The 22,287-nt window shown below is 40.2% G+C and overlaps 1 protein-coding gene across 6 annotated transcripts in view; it reads left to right on the top strand.

Annotated features, from left to right (window-relative positions):
* Positions 1–22,287, top strand: part of GIGYF2 (GRB10 interacting GYF protein 2) — a 115,624-nt gene that overhangs the window by 59,650 nt on the left and 33,687 nt on the right. For 2 of the 6 annotated variants that reach the window (XM_063442384.1, XM_063442381.1), the window contains exons 8-10: positions 4,351–4,539; positions 21,464–21,681; positions 21,931–22,099. In XM_063442384.1, the coding sequence (XP_063298454.1) occupies positions 4,351–4,539; positions 21,464–21,681; positions 21,931–22,099 (576 nt within the window). The remainder of the gene's footprint in view (positions 1–4,350; positions 4,540–21,463; positions 21,682–21,930; positions 22,100–22,287) is intronic. The other 4 variants (XM_063442386.1, XM_063442382.1, XM_063442385.1 and 1 more) reach the window with 4 other exon arrangements.

Here is a 22,287-nt window from a genome sequence, read left to right as displayed (position 1 = left end):
AATTGGGAAAACTAGTTAACAGGAAAACGGTGTTCTCGCTCCTTTCCGGAAACCTGAAACACCAAGGGCTTTCTTAATCTCTTGTCCTGCGCTGTGCCATTACATTATATATTCTTTTTGATACAACTAGTAAATTGGTAAAACCATTTGATGATGATTGGTTTTTTTTACTGCACCAGTATATGCATATTTTCTTTTACTTTAATGATGGCCAGCCCTCCTCAACATGCAGTGGTCTGCATAGTCCTAAAATGCTTTTATTTAAAAAAAAAAAAAAAATTTTTTTTTTTTACATTTTTGGTAAAACTGCTAATGTCTTATGTTAGGAAATGCATCTGAAAGTGATACAAGTTTTTTATATTTGCATAAGCTATTTAGCTTACCCTCCAATTATGCCATAATGTCCTGCTATTTTCTTGGAAGGTTTAATTAAGGGTGGTGTTTTTTTTTTTTTAAATCTTGCATGCTCTCATTTGAGAAAGGTATGACTTTAAATGTAAAGTTTAAGATGTTAATTTCACTTTAGTATGAAATTAAACGTAACATTCTCATAAATTCATTTAAAAAAAACAAAGCTGCTGTTTTAATAGGAGTGTGGAAATTAAAAATAACAAACAAATAAATCAACCAACAACAACAAATTCCTAATCCACCTGTCCATGGGTACTCAAGTGATAACCCTACCTATAGGTCTGTCATGGCAATCTACTTGTCCTGACACACAAAATAAGTTTACATTGGTGCACATACCTGGGCATTGACCCACATACCTGGCAATTGACATATTCAAACTCAGCATTTTCATGAATTTGAATTAAGTCAGAAATTTAAAAACTGAAACACACAAAAAAGCTTACTTTGAAAAAAAATCTCAAGTCCACCTATAGTAACTTTGGCGTCCGTTTTTTTCCATTCAGATGTAATTTGTGCAAATTCAGAGTTAATTGAATTAACTTTGAGTGTTTCTTCCTCTGTTCTTCCCATAGTGTGTGTGTAAGTTGAATGTTTTCTAATGTGTGTCTCTACTGGCAGTGTGTAGTGTGTAGTGTGTGGTGTGCTCTAGCTGTGTGTATGGTGTGTGGTTTGCTCTATCTGTGTAAAGTGTATGGTTTGCGGTGTGCTCCAGTTGTATGTGATGTGTGCTGCTGTTTGTAATGTGTATGGTTTGTGATGTTGGCTTGCTGTGTGTGCGTGTGAGAGAGAAGTGTGTTGGCTGTGTGTGATGTTAGATTGATGTGTACTGTTTTTTGCCTGCCTACCCACAGATGGCTTTCTGCAGTGAGGGAATCTGTGGTCAGTGGGGCTTAAAGTTCCTGGTGGTCTAGTGGAAGAGTGTTGGATCTGCACCTCCGATGGGTGCAGGCCACAGTAACTGCCCTTTCGCCATAACACCCCTGAGTGAGTCAGAGTGTATGCTATGAATTCCGGCCGTTGCGCCCTGATTTATTTAGAGAGAGCCAGACCTTGAAGGAGTGATGGCGCCTGGAACTGCATGTTTCGAGCATCAGGAGGTTTAAATTTTCACCCCTGATTATGTTTGGAGAGTTTTTTTTTTTTTTTTTAATGGTATTTTTAAAGTTTCATTTAAAATGAAAAAGAAAAAAACAGCAAGGGGCCACATGTTTATCTTTGTGGTTTTCATTATAGCAACATAGATTTACAAAAATTGCTGCAGGTAATTTATTACCCCTTACTTTGTGACATTATTGAAGATGCAACATTAAAAAAGTATTTTTATTGTGCACTCCTCTAATGAAACTCCTATGTAGAATTATCTTTCTATGAGAGCACTTGTAATGCAGCTGTATGCATAAGCTGCTATATCCGTACATTCATTCAAGGAGAATACCAGTAGTTTCTATTAAATTGTTACAGCTAGCTGAATTACATTTATGCTGCACATTTATTGGATATGCAGATCACTGTTATTGAGAGCTGTACAGAAATCACTGCCATGTTCTTTGCAGACTCTTGAGATATTGTTTAAAGGGACACTATAGTCACCTGAACAACTTTAGCTTAATGAAGCAGTTTTGGTGTATAGAACATGCCCCTGCAGCCTCACTGCTCAATCCTCTGCCATTTAGGAATTAAATCCCTTTGTTATGAACCCTAGTCACACCTCCCTGCATGTGACTTGCACAGCCTTCCATTAACACTTCCTGCAAAGAGAGCCCTATTTAGGCTTTCTTTATTGCAAGTTCTGTTTAATTAAGATTTTCTTATCCCCTGCTATGTAAATAGCTTGCTAGACCCTGCAAGAGCCTCCTGTATGTGATTAACGTTCAATTTAGAGATTGAGATACAATTATTTAGGGTAAATTACATCTGTTTGAAATTGAAACCCGTTTTTTTTTCATGCAGGCTCTGTCAATCATAGCCAGGGGAGGTGTGGCTTGGGCTGCATAAACAGGAACAAAGTGATTTAACTCCTAAATGACAGTGAATTGAGCAGTGAAATTGCAGGGGAATGATCTATACACTAAAACTGCTTTATTTACCTAAAGTAATTTAGGTGACTATAGTGTTCCTTTAAAGGATCACTATAGGGTCAGGAAAAAAAACACACCATCTAACCACCCTGGTCCCCCTATATATTGTAACAGCTTAACGTTATTACAGTCTGCTTCTGCTGGCTCTACCCGTAATCTGCTTCCTTGGCTGACATAATCAAAAGTGGTGATCTCATCTAATCACAATGCTTTAACATTGGATTGGCTAAGCTTGTTCGGAAGGCAGATCGGGGGCAGAGCCAGCACAAGCCAAACACAGCCCTGGCCAATCAGCATCTTCTCATAGAAATTAATTGAATCAATTAAATTCTATGAGGAACGTCCAGTGTCTTCATGCAGGGGGTGGAGACACTTAATGTCAGTGCTGCACAGTGTTCAGCACTGTCCCAGGAAGCACCTCTAGTAGCCATCTGAGGAGGGGCCAGTGGAGACTTCCAGACTTCAGTATATGTGTATAATCCCTAGAGGTAACGGCAAGTGACAGGAAATTGGACACAGTGCTAAAGACACTCATCACACGTGCAGGCCATCCTTGGATCCCTACTCCCTCACACTACTACCGAAATATGATTTTGCATCTCTTAATTCCAGAAACTTCCATCTGGAATTGTAGTAATTTACCACAGAATTGTATTTCTTGGTTGAAAATTCAACTGCTTTTCCATAAATGTTGCAATTTTCTTTTCAGAGTTCCACATTAAAAACCATTGGAATTAAAAATATATGCTTTGTTAAAATCTATTTTGGATCATTATTTACTGTGTTGACTTAACAGGAGTGTACTTTTCTGGACTAGCGTTTCTCCTACTATATGCAGGTCGTACTCTGATGTGGTCTGCTACTGATGTTGGTTTTATTAGTTTGAATAGTTCCACCATGCTAAAAGCTGTAAAAAAGCTCATTACTTGGGTGTTGATATACAAGGGAGGAGTTTAATAAGGAATCCACAAATTCTCATTCTAGTAAAATGCAGGGGGGAAAAAATTGAAAACGGTAGGAAATATACAACATTCCTGTTAAAATTTGCAGTTTTTGTAGAATTATTTTCTGTTCAGTGTTTTAGTAAACTGGCGTGTACTTTTGCCCTGTCCAGCAATGAACAGGTGAACATATCAACTACAAACTCTGTCCAGACAGAGGTCCTGATCCTGTGTTCTACCCCACTGCTGGAAAATGGCAACTTCACACAGCTTCCGACACACACACTTCTGGTAACTTTTTCCATAAACAGATTTTTGGCAACAGATCAAAAATGCCCCACTAATGAGGCCTGGGAAGGATCCAGAAGTTTGCTCCTGCTATGGTCAGCTGCTGAAGAGTGCAAAGGATGTGATAAAACATGGAAAGAGTGCATGATATAGAAGCGGAAAGATAGGATCCACATTGAGAAGTGGGAAGGTGCTAGAGCAAAAATGGGTTTGGCCTTAGTGCCATGTGCCTGGCACTGGTATTCTTGGGATAAGGTTAAACCCACTGTGGACTTTATTTATTTATTTTTGTATGCTAGCAATAGAATTTAAAAAGAAAAATCCTTGCGTAGAAAATCTTTTTCATTGATCGATGCAGATGATTTTTTTCTGTTGACCCAGCAAAACAGAACAAGTGTCTTGATGTATGTATTTAGAATTAGGGCAGCACTGGATACCTATTGGTTAATTATAGAAGTCAGTCTGTAGCAGTAAATGAAAGAAAACTTTATTTTCTTTGAGAAGCCAATAACCAAGCTGTGAATTTTAATCTGGTACTGTTCTGTGAATAGCCCAACGTGTATGAGTATCAGTGTTTTTGTATCTAACGTGTGCATTTGTAGTTACATTAGACTCCTTTATTTTTCCAGCAGCTCGACCACCATTTGAAGATGGAAACGCAGCACCTACTGTGAGAAAGCATGAGTTTATACGCTCAGAGAGCGTGAACTGGCGCAGCCTGCGGGAGGAGTTGAATGGTGAGGAAGAGGAGGGTGGTGGTGTGTGGCGGACTGCTGCACCAAGAAGGGAAGGAGAGAGATGGCGCTCTAATAGTCCTGGTTAGTGTGTAGAGCTCGGTTCAGAAGCTTTCAAGTCCTCTGGCCTATGAATGCAAGTAAATGAATAGTCTGTACAAATAGTCTGTACAAATGCCAGAGATCAGAAAGAATAGTAGTGGGTAATGCAATATTATTGGGAATAAGCCCTAGGAATGGTGGATTTCCTTGCTTTCCAAATTTCAGTATGTAGTTTTTGTGATAATGGAGAACATTTTATTTTTCTGTGTCTAGATTTTATTGTTTGGTTATATGTACAGCATAAACCTTTATTATAGCCCCCCTTCTCCCCCATTGTTATTTATGGCCCCCACCCACCAGTCAGAGGTGGGGGCCGGAGAGGAGGACCATAGGTGGGGGCCGGAGAGGAGGACCACCCCCTCTCCCCCAGTATCCTTTAGGGCCCCCAACCGCCACAGGCTGCTCACTGTCTAGTAGACATGCCCCTACTCGCGGTATAGCGAGTAGGGGTATTCGGGAGATTCCAATCTCCCTTATGCTATTATGGAGGTCATATTGACCCCCATAGAGTGAGGGGGGACATTTGGGGGCTTAGGAAGTGGTGGGGAGCACAGCTCCCTGCCGCTTCTATCTTTACATTTTACAAGGAGGGAGCTGCGCACCGGTAGCTCCCTCCTTGTAATAAACTGAACGAACAAACGAACACTGATATTCAGTGTTTGTTTGTTCGTCTGACATTTCCATTCATTCATTCGTCTTTCTGACAAATGGATGAAATTCCAGTTCGCATGCCCAAGTGTTTAACTGTGCATGTGCGGGAATCTCACAGCGCTATGTAGTGTGGGCAGATGACGTGTCCCACAGGGACTTCATCTACCCACACAAAGATGGTGGCACCATGAACATAGTTCCGGATACAAAATAAAGATTAAGAAATAGGTAATATGGGGGGCTCTGGGGCATTTGGGGGTGACTAGGGGATCAGTTAGATGTAGTGGAGTCGGGAGGGGGGTTAAAAAAAAAAATACGGATTCAGCATGACAGTGCCGCTTTAAGTTTAAAACATAAAACGGTTTGATAATGTGAGCCATACTTAATTAATTTGCTTTTCATGATAACTTTACATTAATTTTAAAGGACCACTTCACATTGAAATTTGTGGCGAAAAATACATAAATCACAGTTTGAAGTTATACGCTCAGTGAATACATGCATTTACTTTTCATGTATGGAGTAATTTGTGGTATCGCAAAAGAGCTTGCAAAAACTTCTTATGAACTGCAACCTTTCCCTTTTCTGCCCGGAAGAGACTAATGGTGAGAGGTCTCTGAATCTGAGTGTGCACACTGGATCTGATGTCTGTGGGGGAAGGAGAAAGCAAACCTTGACAACTAGAGGTTGTTTCATAATTAATTAATCTTAATTTCTCATATAATTTCTCATATAATTCAAGCATTTTATAAAATGTGGCTAAAATGGCGTTGGTAAATCCATTTAAACAACAGCCAGAATAATTCAAATTAATTTTAGTTTTTGCACATTTTTAGTTTAAACAATAGTAGATATGGTTGTAGGTTATGTTGCAAATACATATTTTTTTCCTCTCTCCTTTACTTTGTGCTTCTACTAGACATTCTGCTGCACATTGTATATCTTTTACTCCAGGAATAGGTTAGTCAAATATAAGGACCACAGCTTCTTTTCCAGGTAGGATCACTGTACTGATGCAGTTGATGAATACCAATAGGCTGACTAATAATGATTACCCAAGATGTAACAAGACAAATCCTCATTGTATCTTTTTGGCTAAAACTATTAAAGCCTGGTAAATAATGAGAACACAATTGTTCATACTTGCTGTTCTTACATGAGATATGGACAGATGGCTGCTGTTAACGTGTAACTTTTTAGTTTCATAGACACATATCATGTTGCATTATAGATGGAGGTAGATATAGCGGTTAAACAGGAGGGGAACTTAGACACCTGATGGGTGAAGAAGGGGGGTGACACAAATTAAATCAGACACAGGAGCATAAGATGCATTAATAAGAATGGGGTGAAGGCTGGGTCAGGAAACAGCAAGGGATTCGCTATATGCAAGCCTAGCAATTTAACCATGGCTATATTGTCATTTGTTCATTAACAGTTCACCCCTTTTGCCAATGATTCTGTATGACTAAAAGTAAATTGCATGATTTTGTTTGTAATGGTAATATTACATAGCTATGCCAATTTCATGTCCTTTACCTCTTGGTTAGTATGACCGTTAACGTGGAACTAGCACAACTTTGTTTTATTACACGTCCTAAATGCTAAAAAAAAAAAAAAAAAAAGTTTGCAAGTGTTGTGATTTTGTTATTATTTTTAAGGATCACTTCAAGTATCATAACTGTGCAAGAAATGTTATGGCAACCTCCGAGATTAAGTAATCAGAACGTTTGAGAATTGTTTAACACACCAGGAGTCTACTGGGTTCCTTTTCCCTTGAGCCAGAAGTTCCAGCAAGACACTTTCATAGGTACACTGAGCTAAACCCTACTGTCCAGGACAGGCTCATAGACTGAGAGAGTCAGCTGAGCGCTCTCAGACAATAATCAGCTCCTTGCACTGCCAGTAATAGGGCTTCTAGGGGAAGAGGAGGCATTGAGTTGGTGCCCGGTAGAACCCAGGTAAGTTGTCAAAACCGTTATTGAACGATTGTGTTCCTTAAAACACAATCAGTTATTTATTTTCTATTTGAATGCTCGATTATCATGGCACTGCTGGAGCATTCCATGGAAATGAATTTAACTTCCATATTTATAGTTCAAACTTTTTTGTGATTTCTTCTGATTACTGCAGACAGTTTTTTCTGACTATAAAAAGACTCTTAGACCACTCTGTCCTGCCATATTTTGCTAAACCCTTAGGCTGCCTGCTTGACACTGGTTTATTGTTGAAAGTTCACAATGGTCAGTTGGTCATGCATATTTGACAGTAATGCAAAAGGATACTTTGAGGTGAAAGACAAGTACATGTTTGTGTAGAGAAGGTACATGAGCTTGTCTGTGGCATCTGATGGCCTCGTGCATGAGAATAAATGGCATTGTGTGGTGAAATGTATGATATTTGGAATGCATATCTAGCCAGGGGTCAGCCACATGGTGGAACGAAGGAATCAAGGCTGACACCACATGAAAACAATGGGTATTTTTTATAATTTCAAGCTTAAGATCTTAAACGATAATATAGTTCTCTGTATTCCTGATTTTATGGTAAAAGTTTGCATTCAGAGCAAGAGATACCGTTGTCATGACGTACATATGTTCTGTACTTTATTTATACATTTAACAGGGGAAATCTACAAACATTACAAACATTTTGACTTTCAAGGAAAGGTTTTAGTAGCCAACATTAAGCAGGTTGATATTCAAATGCTGTCTAGTCACGACCCTTTTTTTCTTTTTTCCACTCTCCCCCCCCCCCCCCCCCCCCAAGATCTTGCAGGTTAAAGTGGATGTCTCAAGTTTATTTTATTTTTTTTACACGGATTAAAACCAATGATGTGTTATTAAATAATACTGGCTGAACCATTTTACTTTTTTTTTTTTTTAATTCTTTTTTTTTTTTTTATGAATTTGCTTTCCAGCAGGTTCATGGTCATATCAATATTCACAATAAGATTCATCGTACAGTCATCAGTTGGTACATCCGAAGACATTTTAGTATATTGACATTACATTCATCAGAGTAATATAACTTAGTGTAGATACACCATATGACTTGGGTAACATTACATATCCTCTTTACAATATTGTAGTAGGAGGTGACATAGTATACTCTTGACGTAGCTTGTTTACATATAAAGTATTTTAGCCGTGTTCGGTGTACCAGTGCCATGTTCCGCTTTCCGTCAAGTTTTTGTTTTATTTTAACCGTAAACAAAGGAGTGTTATTCAGAATGAGAAAGTATGGAAGTTGATTCCCTCCCCCCCAGAAAATAGTGGTTAAAGCGTAAGTTTTAAATGCTGTCTTGTTTCGCCAGAGTGTGGTCCCTGCCCCCTTCTCTAACGGTTGTAAAGAGTATGATAATTTACGTGTTGTATTGCTCTCATAGATCCCTAACCTTGTTAAAAGTATTTATTGAATTTCCAACCTGTGCCGTCAGCTTATCCATAAGGTAGTAGCTTGTCTATTACTAAGTAAGTTGTGGTACTTCGAATCACAACCATTTTTGTGCTAATGCCCTATGGGCCACTAAATTTACCATATACCATCTAAACAGTGTTTTGTATGACTGCTCTTGGAGTGTTACACATATAGTAGTTTTTGTACATGCCTCCCAGGTATTTTGCCAATTCGTCCCCTCCAGGTCCCCCCCGCCCCCAGGTCGGCTTCCTATTGGTCTGTATAGCGCAGCGTCTACTTCTGAGCTAAGGTGATTATATAGTAATGTGGTTAGTTTGGTTTGCGAGGTTTCAGTAAAACACATTTTTTTCGAAGAAAGTAATCTGGGACGTGTCTGACGTCTGTACTTCTGCGCTCCTAGCAAAGTCCTTTATTTGTACATATCTAAACTAGTTGCCCAATCTGAGCAGGGCTGGTGTGTTCAGTTGTTCGTATGTAACTATTGCTTTAACATAGAGGTGGACATATCATCCCTGTTGTCTCATTCCCTTGTATCCTCTGACCCTCATCCCTGGTTGAAAGCCCTGTTTTTCAATACTGGCGTCATTGGGGAGGGGAGCTTGCTAAAGGAGTATTTTTGCCGGTTTTGGTCCCATATTTGAATTGAGTTGAGGATAGCTGGATTTGTGGTCCTCAGAATGGCTCGTTGGGTTCGAGGCACCCATATGTAGAATTGGGGGAGGTCCATCCTTGTCATCAGTGATTCTAGGTCTACCCAGCGTCCTTTTTGCAGGGGGCGAATGCCAGTGTATGATCTGAGTCTGTCTCCTTGCTTTTTTCGGCGTGGTTTAGCCCCTAGGTAGGACATCTTGGTGTGTAGTCACAGTGGTTCTGAGTTGTGATGCTGTTTGCAGGTGTGTGATTGCGGGTGGATGCGCGGGAGCTCTCAAATTATGCTGCCATCCAAGTTGAACCATTTTTTAGAGAATACAGTATGCCTGGAATGTCTGCATCAAAGGTTATAAAATCTTTCCAGAAAATTGACTGATGTTTAATTTGTATGATTTTATTGATAACTGGTTTTGTGAATGATATTTAGTCATTTAGAAGCACTATACACTCACTAGATCTCGCAACCTTAAAGAGGATAAGGCCAGGGTGATGTCAAGCCGCTTTCGCAAATTGTCACACTGAGAGCTTCAGGATATTGAGTCTATATTACCTTTATTTTTAGCTCTATAACCCGATTGGGTGGTTATTTTTGCACATTTGGGTCTGTGGAAGCAATATGGGTCACAAGATCAAAAAACAAAAGCCTGAAAAGCCACGGATGGGCATGAACATCGGAGAGCTCCTGCTGTAAGCTCATGGCGCAACTAGGCCCAATATGGCAACCATCCAGAGGACTACTCTGATTTATCTAATGAACTGCCACTTGGGGTAAAGAAGATGATAAACCACTAATACCGACTCCTTACACTCCCTGGTGACAATTTTTGACCGATCTCCAGAAAATATTTAAACCAATGTGGCGACACACTAATTTGCAAGGCTTGACGGGCTGACTAGGAGTTTTGGAAACTACCTCCTGTGACTGTACACACCAACTCGCCTCATTTCAACTGGTTGTACATAGTCTACAGCAGCAACATGAAACTCATGAGAGATGCCCGGCGGCCCTGGAGGATATGAGACCAAGAAAGAGCTTAAAGATACATAGTGTAGGGATAATTCCTGCAGTGGAACTGATCTTAAGATGCCTCCTAGTCGCACTGCCACCTCCAAGGCAGACTAAAGCTGTAGGGCTGGATGGATTCTTCTGACCCCCAAAATCGCCCAGGGCTCTGGCCATCATGCCACGAGACATTTTGGTTAATTTCTAGAATGGCAGAGATAAAGCCAGAGTGTTGGCAGCCATCAAATAGCAAACATCCTATAACGTTGAATTAATGTAATTTGCCTTCTGTGCTAACCTCTCTGGAGATACATTAGCGTGGCAAAGGTCACTTCTAGCGTTCACATCCCTCCTCAGAAAGCCCAATATCCATTATAGCTGGTGAATGTCTCACACATTTCTGGTCCTTAAAGGTGACACCAAACATTCAGTTCACAATCTTCAAAGGGCAAAAGCCATATTAGCAATACTGGGCATTTTTCCAGGATTACCTTAGCCATAAAAATACCAGAGCGGTCAATTCTGTACCACACCGATGGGTTGCAGCAAAAGTTGCCATGTTCAGTCCACACTCGACTCATATGTTGTAGTTACGTGAATCTTATGTGATACGATGTCTTAACTTAATGTGCCCTGGTTTGTCTATCTTTTGTTCCAACATAGCCACTAAGATTGATTGGTTAGAAAACCAAATTTATACCCCCTCCACATCTCAAAATATTGCCAATAGCACAACTTAGATTATTGCTATAGCAAGGCAAAAATATGTGCTCCTCAATTCATTCTCTATCATCTAGTGCTTTTATAGTGCTCTTCATGACAATACAACAAGCTTTCTTTATGGTATTAATTTATTTAGAGTTGTTCCAGTTGTATATTGTATCGTTAAAGTTCAACCATAATATAACTAAAGCTTTGATTCATAGTATCCAACTCACCACAGGCTGTAAAAATATCCAGCGTCTCTGATATGATTAACACATACTGATGAAATGTGTTAAAAATCATATTTTTCCACCAATTTTAATGGTTTACGCGGTTTGTCACACAGTTTCCAGTTTAACTTTACCCCAATTTTATTGGAATTCTAAAACGTGTGATAAATGTGATTATTATAAAAAATCTAAAATTTTCTGTGTAACTATAGTGAATTAAGGGATCACTATAGAGTCAGAAACACAAATATGTATTCCTGACCCTATAGTGTCAAAACCACCATCTAGCCCCTCTGGGCCCTTCATGCCTCCATAAATATAGAAAAATCTTACTGTATTCAAGCCTGAAGCTCTGCATGCTGTTTCCCTAAAACAAAAACAAAACAAAAAAACAAGCAGTCTGCTGCTATCATCAGAAGTAGTAGCCTGATCAGATCATAGTGCTTCCCCATAGGATTGGCTGAGACAGTCAAGGAGGCAGATCAGGGGCAGAGCCAGCATGATTCAAACACAGCCCCGGCCAATCAGCATCTCCTCATAGAGATGAATTGAATCAATGAATCTCTATGAGGAAAGTTCAGTGTCTGCATGCAGGGGGAGGAGATACTGAATGTTTGTATGTATTTTAGGCAGCCATGACCCAGGAAGGATCTCTAACAGCCATCTGAGGCGTGGCCAGTGAAGTTATCACTAAGCTGTAATGTAAACACTGCATTTTCTATGAAAAGACAGTGTGTACAGCAAAACAACTGAAGGTAATGATTCTACTCACCAGAACAAATTCAATAAGCTGTTGTTCTGGTGACTATAGTGTCCCTTTAATTGATAGAGCAGACAGAATCTGAGCTTCAAAACTACCAGAATCTAGGTGCCAAGGCCAAAAAACAGGTGTCTACCTTTTTTGTGTGGAAGATAGCTAAACCTTCAAATAAGAGTTGATATTTTAAACATTATTAAATTTAGAGATATATTTATGGTTGGAGGTTTTTGTTTTGTTTTTAATTCAAATTGTATTTGTTGATATCAAAAAGTTGGGGTACAGAAAGAAGGTGGGGGGATCAGGGGAAGTTGCCAATTACACATGTGTATAATACAGAAGTACACAATACATAGTCATACAGTGGTATGTTTGCAATGAGTCAGTCTCCATTGGTCAACAGTTCCATTCTATCGAAACATTTCCTTGCCTACTTGAACCCTTTGTAGAGGCAGTTTCTTATGGAATCTGGACCTATGGGCCGTGAGAGAAACCTCGTGAAGTAGATAACCACGTATGTTACTGCTGCAGGCCTGAGTGGGTCCCATCTATCGACCTTGTTGTGCATGCATGGTGTGTCTGTCCTCTCTTATGTGTAGTGAACTACGTAGCATGGGGTACAGAAAGGAGAAGGGGGAATAGTAAATACGATGGGTGGGGGTACTGTGAGGTCTAGGTCTTAGTTTGTTGCGTCTGGCTGTCCCTGCCTGACCAATATCGCAGCCATGGGTCCCAGATGCTTAAGTATTCATCTTTTTTGTCCTTGGTAGACCAATATAGGTCTTTAATTTCTCTCATAGCTTCCACTCTGTCAATCCATTGTGTGACTATTGGCGTACTGGTTTGTCTCCAGTGTACCGGGACAAGTCCGTTCGCTTCCCCTAGCAGTAACCATAATAGAGTTTGTTTCCGTGTGTCCTGAAAGGTGTTGGGACAGCCTAATAAGATCTGGGAGGGGGTCAGGGAGTTTGGGAATACCAGGATGTCGTTTATAATAGATATGATGTGGTCCTAATATTTGCGATGGTTTGGGCATGACCACCAGATGTGTTCCATGTTCCCTATATCTGAGTTACACCTACAGGATTTATCACTAAGCAAATGCCATAATTGGTGGATAACATCTGGGGCTCGGTACCATCTCGTGATGCGTTTGTAGAAGGACTCTCATCTAGAGTGGCTCACTAAAGCCACCATTGTTTTGTCAAAGATATGTGCCCAGTCTTGGGTTGTTAGGGCCAGAATTGGTGAATAACATATGGGGTTCGCTACCATCTCGTGATGCGTTTGTAGAAGGACTCTCATTTAGAGAGGCTCACTAAAGCCACCATTGTTTTGTCAAAGATATGTGCCCAGTCTTGGGTTGTCAGGGCCAGAATTGGTGAATAACATATGGGGTTCGCTACCATCTCGTGATGCGTTTGTAGAAGGACTCATTTAGAGAGGCTCACTGAAGCCACCATTGTTTTGTCAAAGATATGTGCCCAGTCTTGGGTTGTCAGGGCCAGAATTGGTGAATAACATATGGGGTTCGCTACCATCTCGTGATGCGTTTGTAGAAGGACTCTCATTTAGAGAGGCTCACTGAAGCCACCATTGTTTTGTCAAAGATATGTGCCCAGTCTCGGGTTGTCAGGTGTATGTGTAGGCCCTGCATACATTTCCTTTGGAAGGCAGGTGCATCCTGTACACCATAGTCTGATTAAAGCAGTCTATCGATTTGTGAGAGTGAAAGTGTACGTTTGCTGGATGGGTTACACATAGTCTCAAATGAGATAAAGTCCCTGGGTGTCCAGTAGGGATGACTTGTCTGTTAGTGTGGTATGTCCACTGGGCCTCTGAAAGTCAAGAGTCTTGGTGGGTTTTCTGCGGTTAGTATCATGCTCAGTGGCGGGTTTGCCATACCCACGATCTGTTTTAAGAATGATGCCCCTCTGCCCCCCAGGAGGTCAGGGTTGTTAATGATGGGGAAGCATGGGGAAATTCCTGGGGGGAAATTCCAAATATTCTTGTGGTGTCTTTATTTTTGGAGAATGTTGTGTATGAGGGTGTGGGGTGTGTGAGATTTTATGCAAGGGACAGGTCTGCCAGGGCAGTGTATCGAGAGGGACATGTGAGAAGCTTTTGGTTTTGGTCAGTCAGTGTCTCTCCATTCCCGTATCCTAGTGAGAAGAACCGCAATATAGTACTTGCTGATATGGGGCAGGCCTATGCCCCCTCTGCTTCTATTACGCGTGAGTATGTCATAAGCTAGTCGTGATTTCTTATGTCCCCATATGTAGGAGATGAAGGCTTTTTTTTAAAGGACCACTCTAGTGCCAGGAAAGCATACTAGTTTTCCTGGCACTAGAGTGCCCTGAGGGTGCCCCCACCCTCAGGGACCCCCTCCCGCCCGGCTCTGGAAAGGGGAAAGGGGTTAAATCTTACCTTTTTCCAGCGCTGGGCGGAGAGATCTCCTCCTGCTCTCCTCCTCCGATCCGCCTCTTCTCCTCCCCGTCGGCTGAATGCGCACGCGCGGCAAGAGCTGCGCGCGCATTCAGCCGGTCACATAGGAAAGCATTCATAATGCTTTCCTATGGACGCTGGCGTGCTCTCACTGTGAAAATCACAGTGAGAAGCACGCAAGCGCCTCTAGCGGCTGTCAATGAGACAGCCACTAGAGGACATAGGGGGAAGGCTTAACCCATTCATAAACATAGCAGTTTCTCTGAAACTGCTATGTTTATGAAAAAATGGGTTAACCCTAGAAGGACCAGGCACCCAGACCACCTCATTAAGCTTAAGTGGTCTGGGTGCCTAGAGTGGTCCTTTAAGGTTTGGAAGAATTGGTTGTTAAATGTTATTGGAAGAGTCTGAAACCGATAGATCTTTTGGCAGGATCATCATTTTGACAATATTAACTCTGCCAAAAAGGGAGAAATGAGGCATATTCCATTTTTTTTCAATTTCGATTCAATGTCTGCTATTAGTGGGAGATAGTTCAATCAGTATAGACCCCTTGTTGTGTGCGTTAGTCTAATGCCTAGATACATGAACCCTGTCTCTGTCCATTTATAGTTATAGGAGGAGTGGAGCCTAGATTTAAATCCAGAATCCACCCCTAGACCCAATATCTCGCATTTTTGTGTTAATTTTGAAATTTGAGCAAGCACTGAATTTGTCTATTTCCGCTTCGATGGGGGCAGGGATTGCTTCAGGTTAGTAAGGGTGATATGTCATCTGCAAAAGCGGAGACCTTTATATCTCCTACTGGGGCCTCGTAACCTTGTATGCAACCATTAGCCCTAATTGCATTTAGGAAAGGTTCCATGGGTTGGACTAGAAGGAAGGGTCATAGGGGACATCCCTGCCTTGTCCCATTGCTTATCGGAAAAGGGGGTACGTTTTGGCCATTAACCTTTACATTGGCTATTGGTCCTCTATAAAGTGCCTGTACCCAGTTTCTGAAGTTCGGCCCAAGACTTAGTGCCTCTAGGGTGGAGAACAGATAGGACCAGTTAAGGTTGGAGGTTTTTGATTAGACTTTATCTTTTTCCCTAATTGTAAAACCTTAAAGGGAAGCTGTAGTCACCCATACCACTTCAGCTTATTGAAGTGGTCATGTGTGCAGTGTCACTGTACCATTTAATCCCTCAATGTAAATCATTGCAGTTTTAGAGAAACTGCAATCATTACCTTGCAGGACTAAGACTGCATCTAATGGCTTTCAATCAGACCGCTACGAGAGGCACTTCCTGGATGTTAACAAACTACAGATCGTCTAAATTACACTTGACGTCCTCATGCTTCAGCAATGCTTTCCTATGGGAAGGGGTGACTTTAGAAGAGGCGGAGTGCTGACTCGGCGCAAGGGATATGCGCGCTGGAATCCGGTAAGTGACTAAAGGGTTTTTTAACCCTTTTTTTGCCGGGGAGAGGGAGCGGATGGAGGGGGCCAGATGACACTATAGTGTTATGAATACATCTCTATAAGCATTTCATGGTACATACTATTTTTCTTAACGGGCAGTCAGTAACAGTCTGAGTGCGTTAGGTGATGCTCACAGGCTATCCCCAAGCCCCCCTAATTAAACCTTTCCTATAAGGCACTGGCAGAAAGGAAGTAAGATGGAGTCAGCTGTGTGAGATACTGCAGGAACAACTCATGTTTAAACCATTGCAAAATGGTTTACCCTGGAGGCAAGATGGTGCACGGACCTGCCTTCCCTAAAACAAGTTATATGAGCTGATAATGTTTTGGGGTGGTATTTATTCTCCAAATATACTACACCACTTGATAAAAAAAACTTAAAAAAAAATAATATTTTTGCACTTCCTTCATTACGCCGTCTATTCTCCATTTCTACACCCATTAAAGAACAATCCAATTACCATAACCCCCACAGCCCACGGTAAGTAGTCAAACAGGTTTAGAATTGTTTGACTGTTTACTAGGATCCTACCGGCCAATTGAGTCCACAGACCCCTCTTCAGGTCTTTTTCTTTAGATGTCAACATATACAATGTAATAATGCATACTAGTATAGGTACCTCTGATTTAATCAATTCTGCTTTTACACAGTGCCCTGATATTGAAATGCAAAGCTACATTTTTATTATAGTCTATTTTCTCAATATATTTTTCTGCTCAATAAAAATCTGTGTTGCGGAAAGTACACTTGAGGTAGAATGCATGGAACAAACTTTCAGAATACAAATTTCTCATTCTGTGGTTCTGGGTAGTGCTCACTTGCAAGGGTAGTTGAATTGTCTCATCATTTTTTGATTTTTAAAGAGTAAGTTTGCACACCTGCAGTAACACGGAATGTAGAATTGTAGGGAGAAAAACTGTGGATCTAAAGATATAGTTTATTTATCTAATATTTGGTATAACAATAGTGGAAGAACATCACATTGTGTTGTTGGTAATATGTTAACTGCCATTTGTTGGTCAGAGAGAATCTAGTTTTGTTTCTAGAATTCATTTTTTTTTTCTTAATCACTGTCTTTTTAGGCCAGTTTTGTAGTATGACAAATGTATTTAGCAGTGACACTTTCTAGAAGCTACATTACCATCAAATTTTAATCATAGTTCTACACACACTAGAGGAATTCCAACTATGTATAAGCACCTTGCTCTGCTAAGATTAACACCTGATTTTGGATTCTGTGGGGTTGTGCATATTGAAAGCAGATATTTAACTGCAGCTTAGCCACAAGGATCCAAGTCATAAATGGGGAACAACTTCAAAGGAGTGCATGATAATGTGCATTTTATTTAGAATGATCTTCCTAGTTTTCTTTAAAACATTTTTCCTACCCCTGACATTCTGTGACCCAAGGAGGAGTTTTAGTCCGCTCCACTCAGTAGGGTGAGCACTTACTTTGACACAGGAAATGAAACGGACTTAAACTTCTTCTTGGGTCAGAGTATGTCAGACATAGGAAAAAGGCATGATCTGTACACTAAAACTGCTTCATTAAGCTACAGTTGTTTTGGTGACTATAGTGTCCCTTTTTAGGTGGCAGATCTTATTAAATAAAGGGTTTTTCTCATTCAGTAATTGGATTAGTGGTTTTATTATCAGTATGTAGGTTCTGACACCAGGGCAAAGCAAGCCATAATGAAAGCAATAACACGAGCAGTGTTTTATATTTTCTCGTTGATGGACAAAAAATGAACAGTGATCCCCAGATGGCTGTGCAACATGAAGTACATTAAAAATAAAATACTTGTATCAAGAACTTGGAGGAACCAAGTAGAGTAGAAGATAAATGAACAGTGACAGTACACATGTATTGAGTCGTGTTAATTGTCAGCTAAGGGTGTTCTTTCCTGCTATTAATTAGAAAGTAAATTGTCCTAATTGCTTCATTCAGTCTGTAATTAAAGCTGTACAGACATTCTGTGCCTTTTGAAAGTCTTGGTATGTTATAAAAAAGACCAACCATGTAACAGGATTGTGTTAATTGGTAAGAGTTATTTCATATTACTGGAACTAGTTGCTCATATTGCATACTTTAAAGGGACACTGCAGGCGCCATATGCACCGGTATTGTTTTATTAAGTTCGCATGCAGGGTGCTCACCTGCCCTGTATTCTCGTCTTTATTGATTGTGATTGCATGAATTTGCATAACTTACAGCAGCTATTGCAAGTACTTGTATGATGAGTGCATGCTGCACTATTTCTTACTACCTATCACATTTACATGCAATTTGCTTCCTTAATGAAGCTGTTTTCTCAGTGACTTCTGTTTGCGTATTGGATTCATTCGTGTCTCTCCACGAGTAAGACTTCTGCTGAGTATTGAAATGCATGTAGTGTAAACTCCTTAATGGGCTTATGGGATATGCTCAGTTTTCCTACAGAGAGCAAGAAAAGCACCATGATTTGCGGAGTATTCTCCCTGTTATTGCTATTTGAAGTGAGTAACTATGTTTATGATTAATGCGTTAAAGAGGGTTAATTCCCAGCCGAGAGTGTTCTCTTTGATGCCATTTATAGATAACCAAATTTCACATGCTACTTGTGACAGAACCATGAACGGATAGAGGACTTTGTGATAAGAATAAACACACATTTGGTATGTCTAAGTAAGCCCGAAATCAGTGCTTCCACCAAAAAAATAAATAAAATATTTAAAACCGACATTAATGATAAGAATATCAAGCATTGATTTATTTTATTTTTCTTGCATAATATAGTGTTACAAAATACCTAACTGAGAAGAAGGGGTGAAGGCAGGCGCATACTAGCACAGCACACCTCTCGCTTCAGTTAGCTTTGTGGAGTAAGCGGAAGAAAACATTCCTGAATGGAACATGTTTCTTAGTTATAAAAGTGCTGATTTCTGTTGAATCTGCACGTTTATAAAATGTCCCAAATATGAGACTCCAGATGCATGGAGCATTTTAACAAGCTGAAGTGCATTATGTGTCAAGTGTTTCTTTAAATGTAGCATGTGATATTTTTTTAATTGCCCTGAAAAGATCTAATGGGTGGAAATTTACATAAAATACAGTGCCTTGCAAAAGTATTCACCCCCCCCCCCCCTTGGCATTTTTCGTGTTTTGTTGCCGCACAACCTAGAATTAACATGGATTGTTTGAGGATTTGCATCATTTAATTTACAGAACATGCCCACAACTTTGAAGATTTTTGTAAAAAAAAATGTTTTATTGTGAAGCAAACAACAAATAGGGCAAAATACACACACAAGCAAAAATTACAAAACCACACCATTTAATTTTATGCTTTCATTAGTTTACAAATAATGTGACAGTGAGTGTTTGTATTTACAAAGATGTACAGTAAAAAACATAGAAACAAAAAAAAGATGTAAGCTTTAGTCAAGCTGTTCATGAGGCCAACGTTCCGTGGGATGTGTAGGTGCAGACCCTAGTATCCCTAAAATTTTTCCTAAAATATATACATACCAGTATTAATATTTGAAGTATCTTCCTTCAAAGTAAACGATGAACAGTTCTATTAGCGACTGGGACTGTTATATATCAATATAATAAAGTATATAAATATAATAGTCTGAAACCGAGAAGAAAGTATATGTATCAAAAGTAGTATCTAGGAATAAATACAGGTGTGCTGCAACAAACTAATCAGTGCCAGTAATTAGCGACAGAGTGGCAATCATACTGCATCTTAGATTCTACATTTAATGGGTAAATCCTCTCATCTGCTAAATGATCCTCAAAATGAGGGGGGAAAAAGAAAATATATTTATAGGTTAGATACTGGGGTCTGTGTTTGTGTATTCCATGGGATGTTGGCTTTTCCGAGCAGTTTGATTGAAGGTTATGTTTTTTTTTCCCTCTCTCTCTACCATTTCTCTTTTCAGTCGTCATAAATAATTGTCATTGCTCAAATTCTAAAAAAAACAATATATGCCTTTTTGTGCTTATTTGCAAACTAAACATGGGATTGTGGGAGAATTGTCATACAGAGCTGCTGTTTCTGAAGCAGGCATCTAAAGTTTTCCTTGGGATCTGCAGGTGATGTCAATTTCTAAATAAATATACATACAAATAGGACAAAATAACAGAAAAGGTCATTGTGCAAAACTATTCACCCCCCTACAGTCAATACTTTGTAGAGCCACTTTTTGCGGAAATCACAGCTCCAAGTCGCTTTGGATAAATCTCTAGGAGCGTGCCACATCTTTCCACTGGGATTTTTGCCCATTCCTCCTTGCAAAACTGCTCCAGCTCCTTCAAGTTGGATGGTTTGCGCTTGTGAACAGCAATCTTTAAGTCGGACCACATATTTTCTATTGGATTGTGGTCTGGGCTTTGACTAGGCCATTCCAACACATTTACATGTTTCCTCTTAAACCACTCAGTGTTGCTTTAGCAGTGTGTTTGGGGTCATTGTCCTGCTGGAAGGTGAACCTCTGTCCTAGCCTCAAATCACACACACAGTGGTACAGGTTTTGCTCAAAATTCTCACTGTATTTAGCACCATCCATCTTTCCCTCAACTCTGACCAGTTTCCCTTTCCCGGCTGCTGAAAATCATCCCCACAGCATGAGGCTGCCACCACCATGTTTCACTTTGGGGATGGTGTTCTTTGGGTGATGTGATGGGTTTGCGCCAGACATAGCATTTTCTTTGATGGCCGAAAAGTTAAATTTTAGTCTCATCAGACCAGATCAAACTCAGAACTTGCCATTTAGTTTTTTGCTGAAATTATATGCTTTCTTTCCACTCTGCCATAAAGCCCAACTCTATGGAGCGTACGGCTTATTGTCGTCCGTTTTTATAACCTAACCCGGACTTGTACATCTCAACAACATTGTCTCTTACTTGTTTGGAGAGTTCCTCGGTGTTAGTGGTACCTCTTGCTTAGGTGTTGCAGCCTCTGGGGCTTTTCAAAAAAGGTGTGTATATATGTAAAACAGATCATGTGACACTTAGATTGCACACAGGTGGACATCATTTCACTAATTATGTGACTGAAGTAATTGGTTGCACCAGAGCTTTTTATGGGCATCATAACAAAAAGGGTGAATACATACACACATGACGATTTTCTGTTTTCTATTTCTAAAAAAATAGTTTTATGTATATATTTTTCTTATTTCACTTCACCAATTTAGACTATTGTGTTCTGTTCCATCACATAAAATTCAGATTAATAAAACATTGAACTTAAGGCTGTAATGTAACAAAATAGGTAAAAAGTCAGGGGGTGGGGGTGGGGGTGGGGGATACTTTTGGAAGGCACTGTATATAACGAAAAAATAAACCACCATAGTGATAAATCTTATGAGCTCGTTCTTGTTTCATAACATGAGATGATAGTTGTAGAGCCCTGCATACTAGACACTACTTGTTAGCTGGCTGTGCCAAAAATAAAATGTTAATCACTTAATTTAAGTTTGTAATTTGTATAGCTTATGTAGTGTGATTACAAAGCTTATTAAGAAAGTGCAACAAAGTTCTTGGACTGTAGATTACTTGTAAAACTATGACCTTCTGTTTTTTGCTAAGATGGTGCACGGGGAACAGTTTGGCGGGAACATCCAGAGCGTCGAAGGCGGTTTGATTATGACTTCCGGGAGCGTGATGACGAACGTGGGTACCGCAGACCACGCAGTGGCTCTGGTAGTGCAGAGGATGAGCGAGACAGCTTGCCTGAATGGTGTCTAGAGGATGCTGAAGATGAGACAGGCACTTTTGACTCTTCAGGGGCATTCCTGCCTTCTAAGGTACATTCTTTTGCACAGGATTATGTCCCTCTCCCCAGCAGTGCAGTGTCCTTTCTATTGTTCCTTGCTTTGCCTTACCACTGCTTGTCTTCAGTTTTATGTTCATACATTAGCCTCCTTTCTGGAGAACCATTGATATTCATAGTTGGCTCATGGTGTCTTCTATTAGTTCCAATCCTTTTTTCTTTATAGCCTTTTTCTTGACTTAGGTACTACTTTTACATGGTTTTAATTGCACTTTATTCCCAGAAGGTCCAGAAGGAGCCCATCCCTGAGGAGCAGGAGCTAGATTTCCGAGCCTCGGGTGAGGGACTAGAGCACTCTGACTCTGATCGTAGCCACTCAGAGGAGGCAAAAGAGCCAGATCTAAGCCAGGCAGATGAACAGACCAAAGAGTCTAGCAGAAGGGACACTTTTGGTGAGACACATCATTTATACTTACCTTTGAAACATACAGTTCATCATATTGTACTCTCTGTTGTAGATATACACCTTGATATGGAATCTCACTGCTGGGCTTTATTCACCATGTACTTTAGTAGAAAAGTGTTACATGTTTGTTGATAATTCATTCTATTTGGAGCCACAGTTAAGTGTTTCAAGAGG

This window comes from Pelobates fuscus, chromosome 2 (genome assembly GCF_036172605.1).
Source record: "Pelobates fuscus isolate aPelFus1 chromosome 2, aPelFus1.pri, whole genome shotgun sequence".
Taxonomy (NCBI): domain Eukaryota; kingdom Metazoa; phylum Chordata; class Amphibia; order Anura; family Pelobatidae; genus Pelobates; species Pelobates fuscus.
This window is presented reverse-complemented; position numbering and strand designations above follow the sequence as displayed.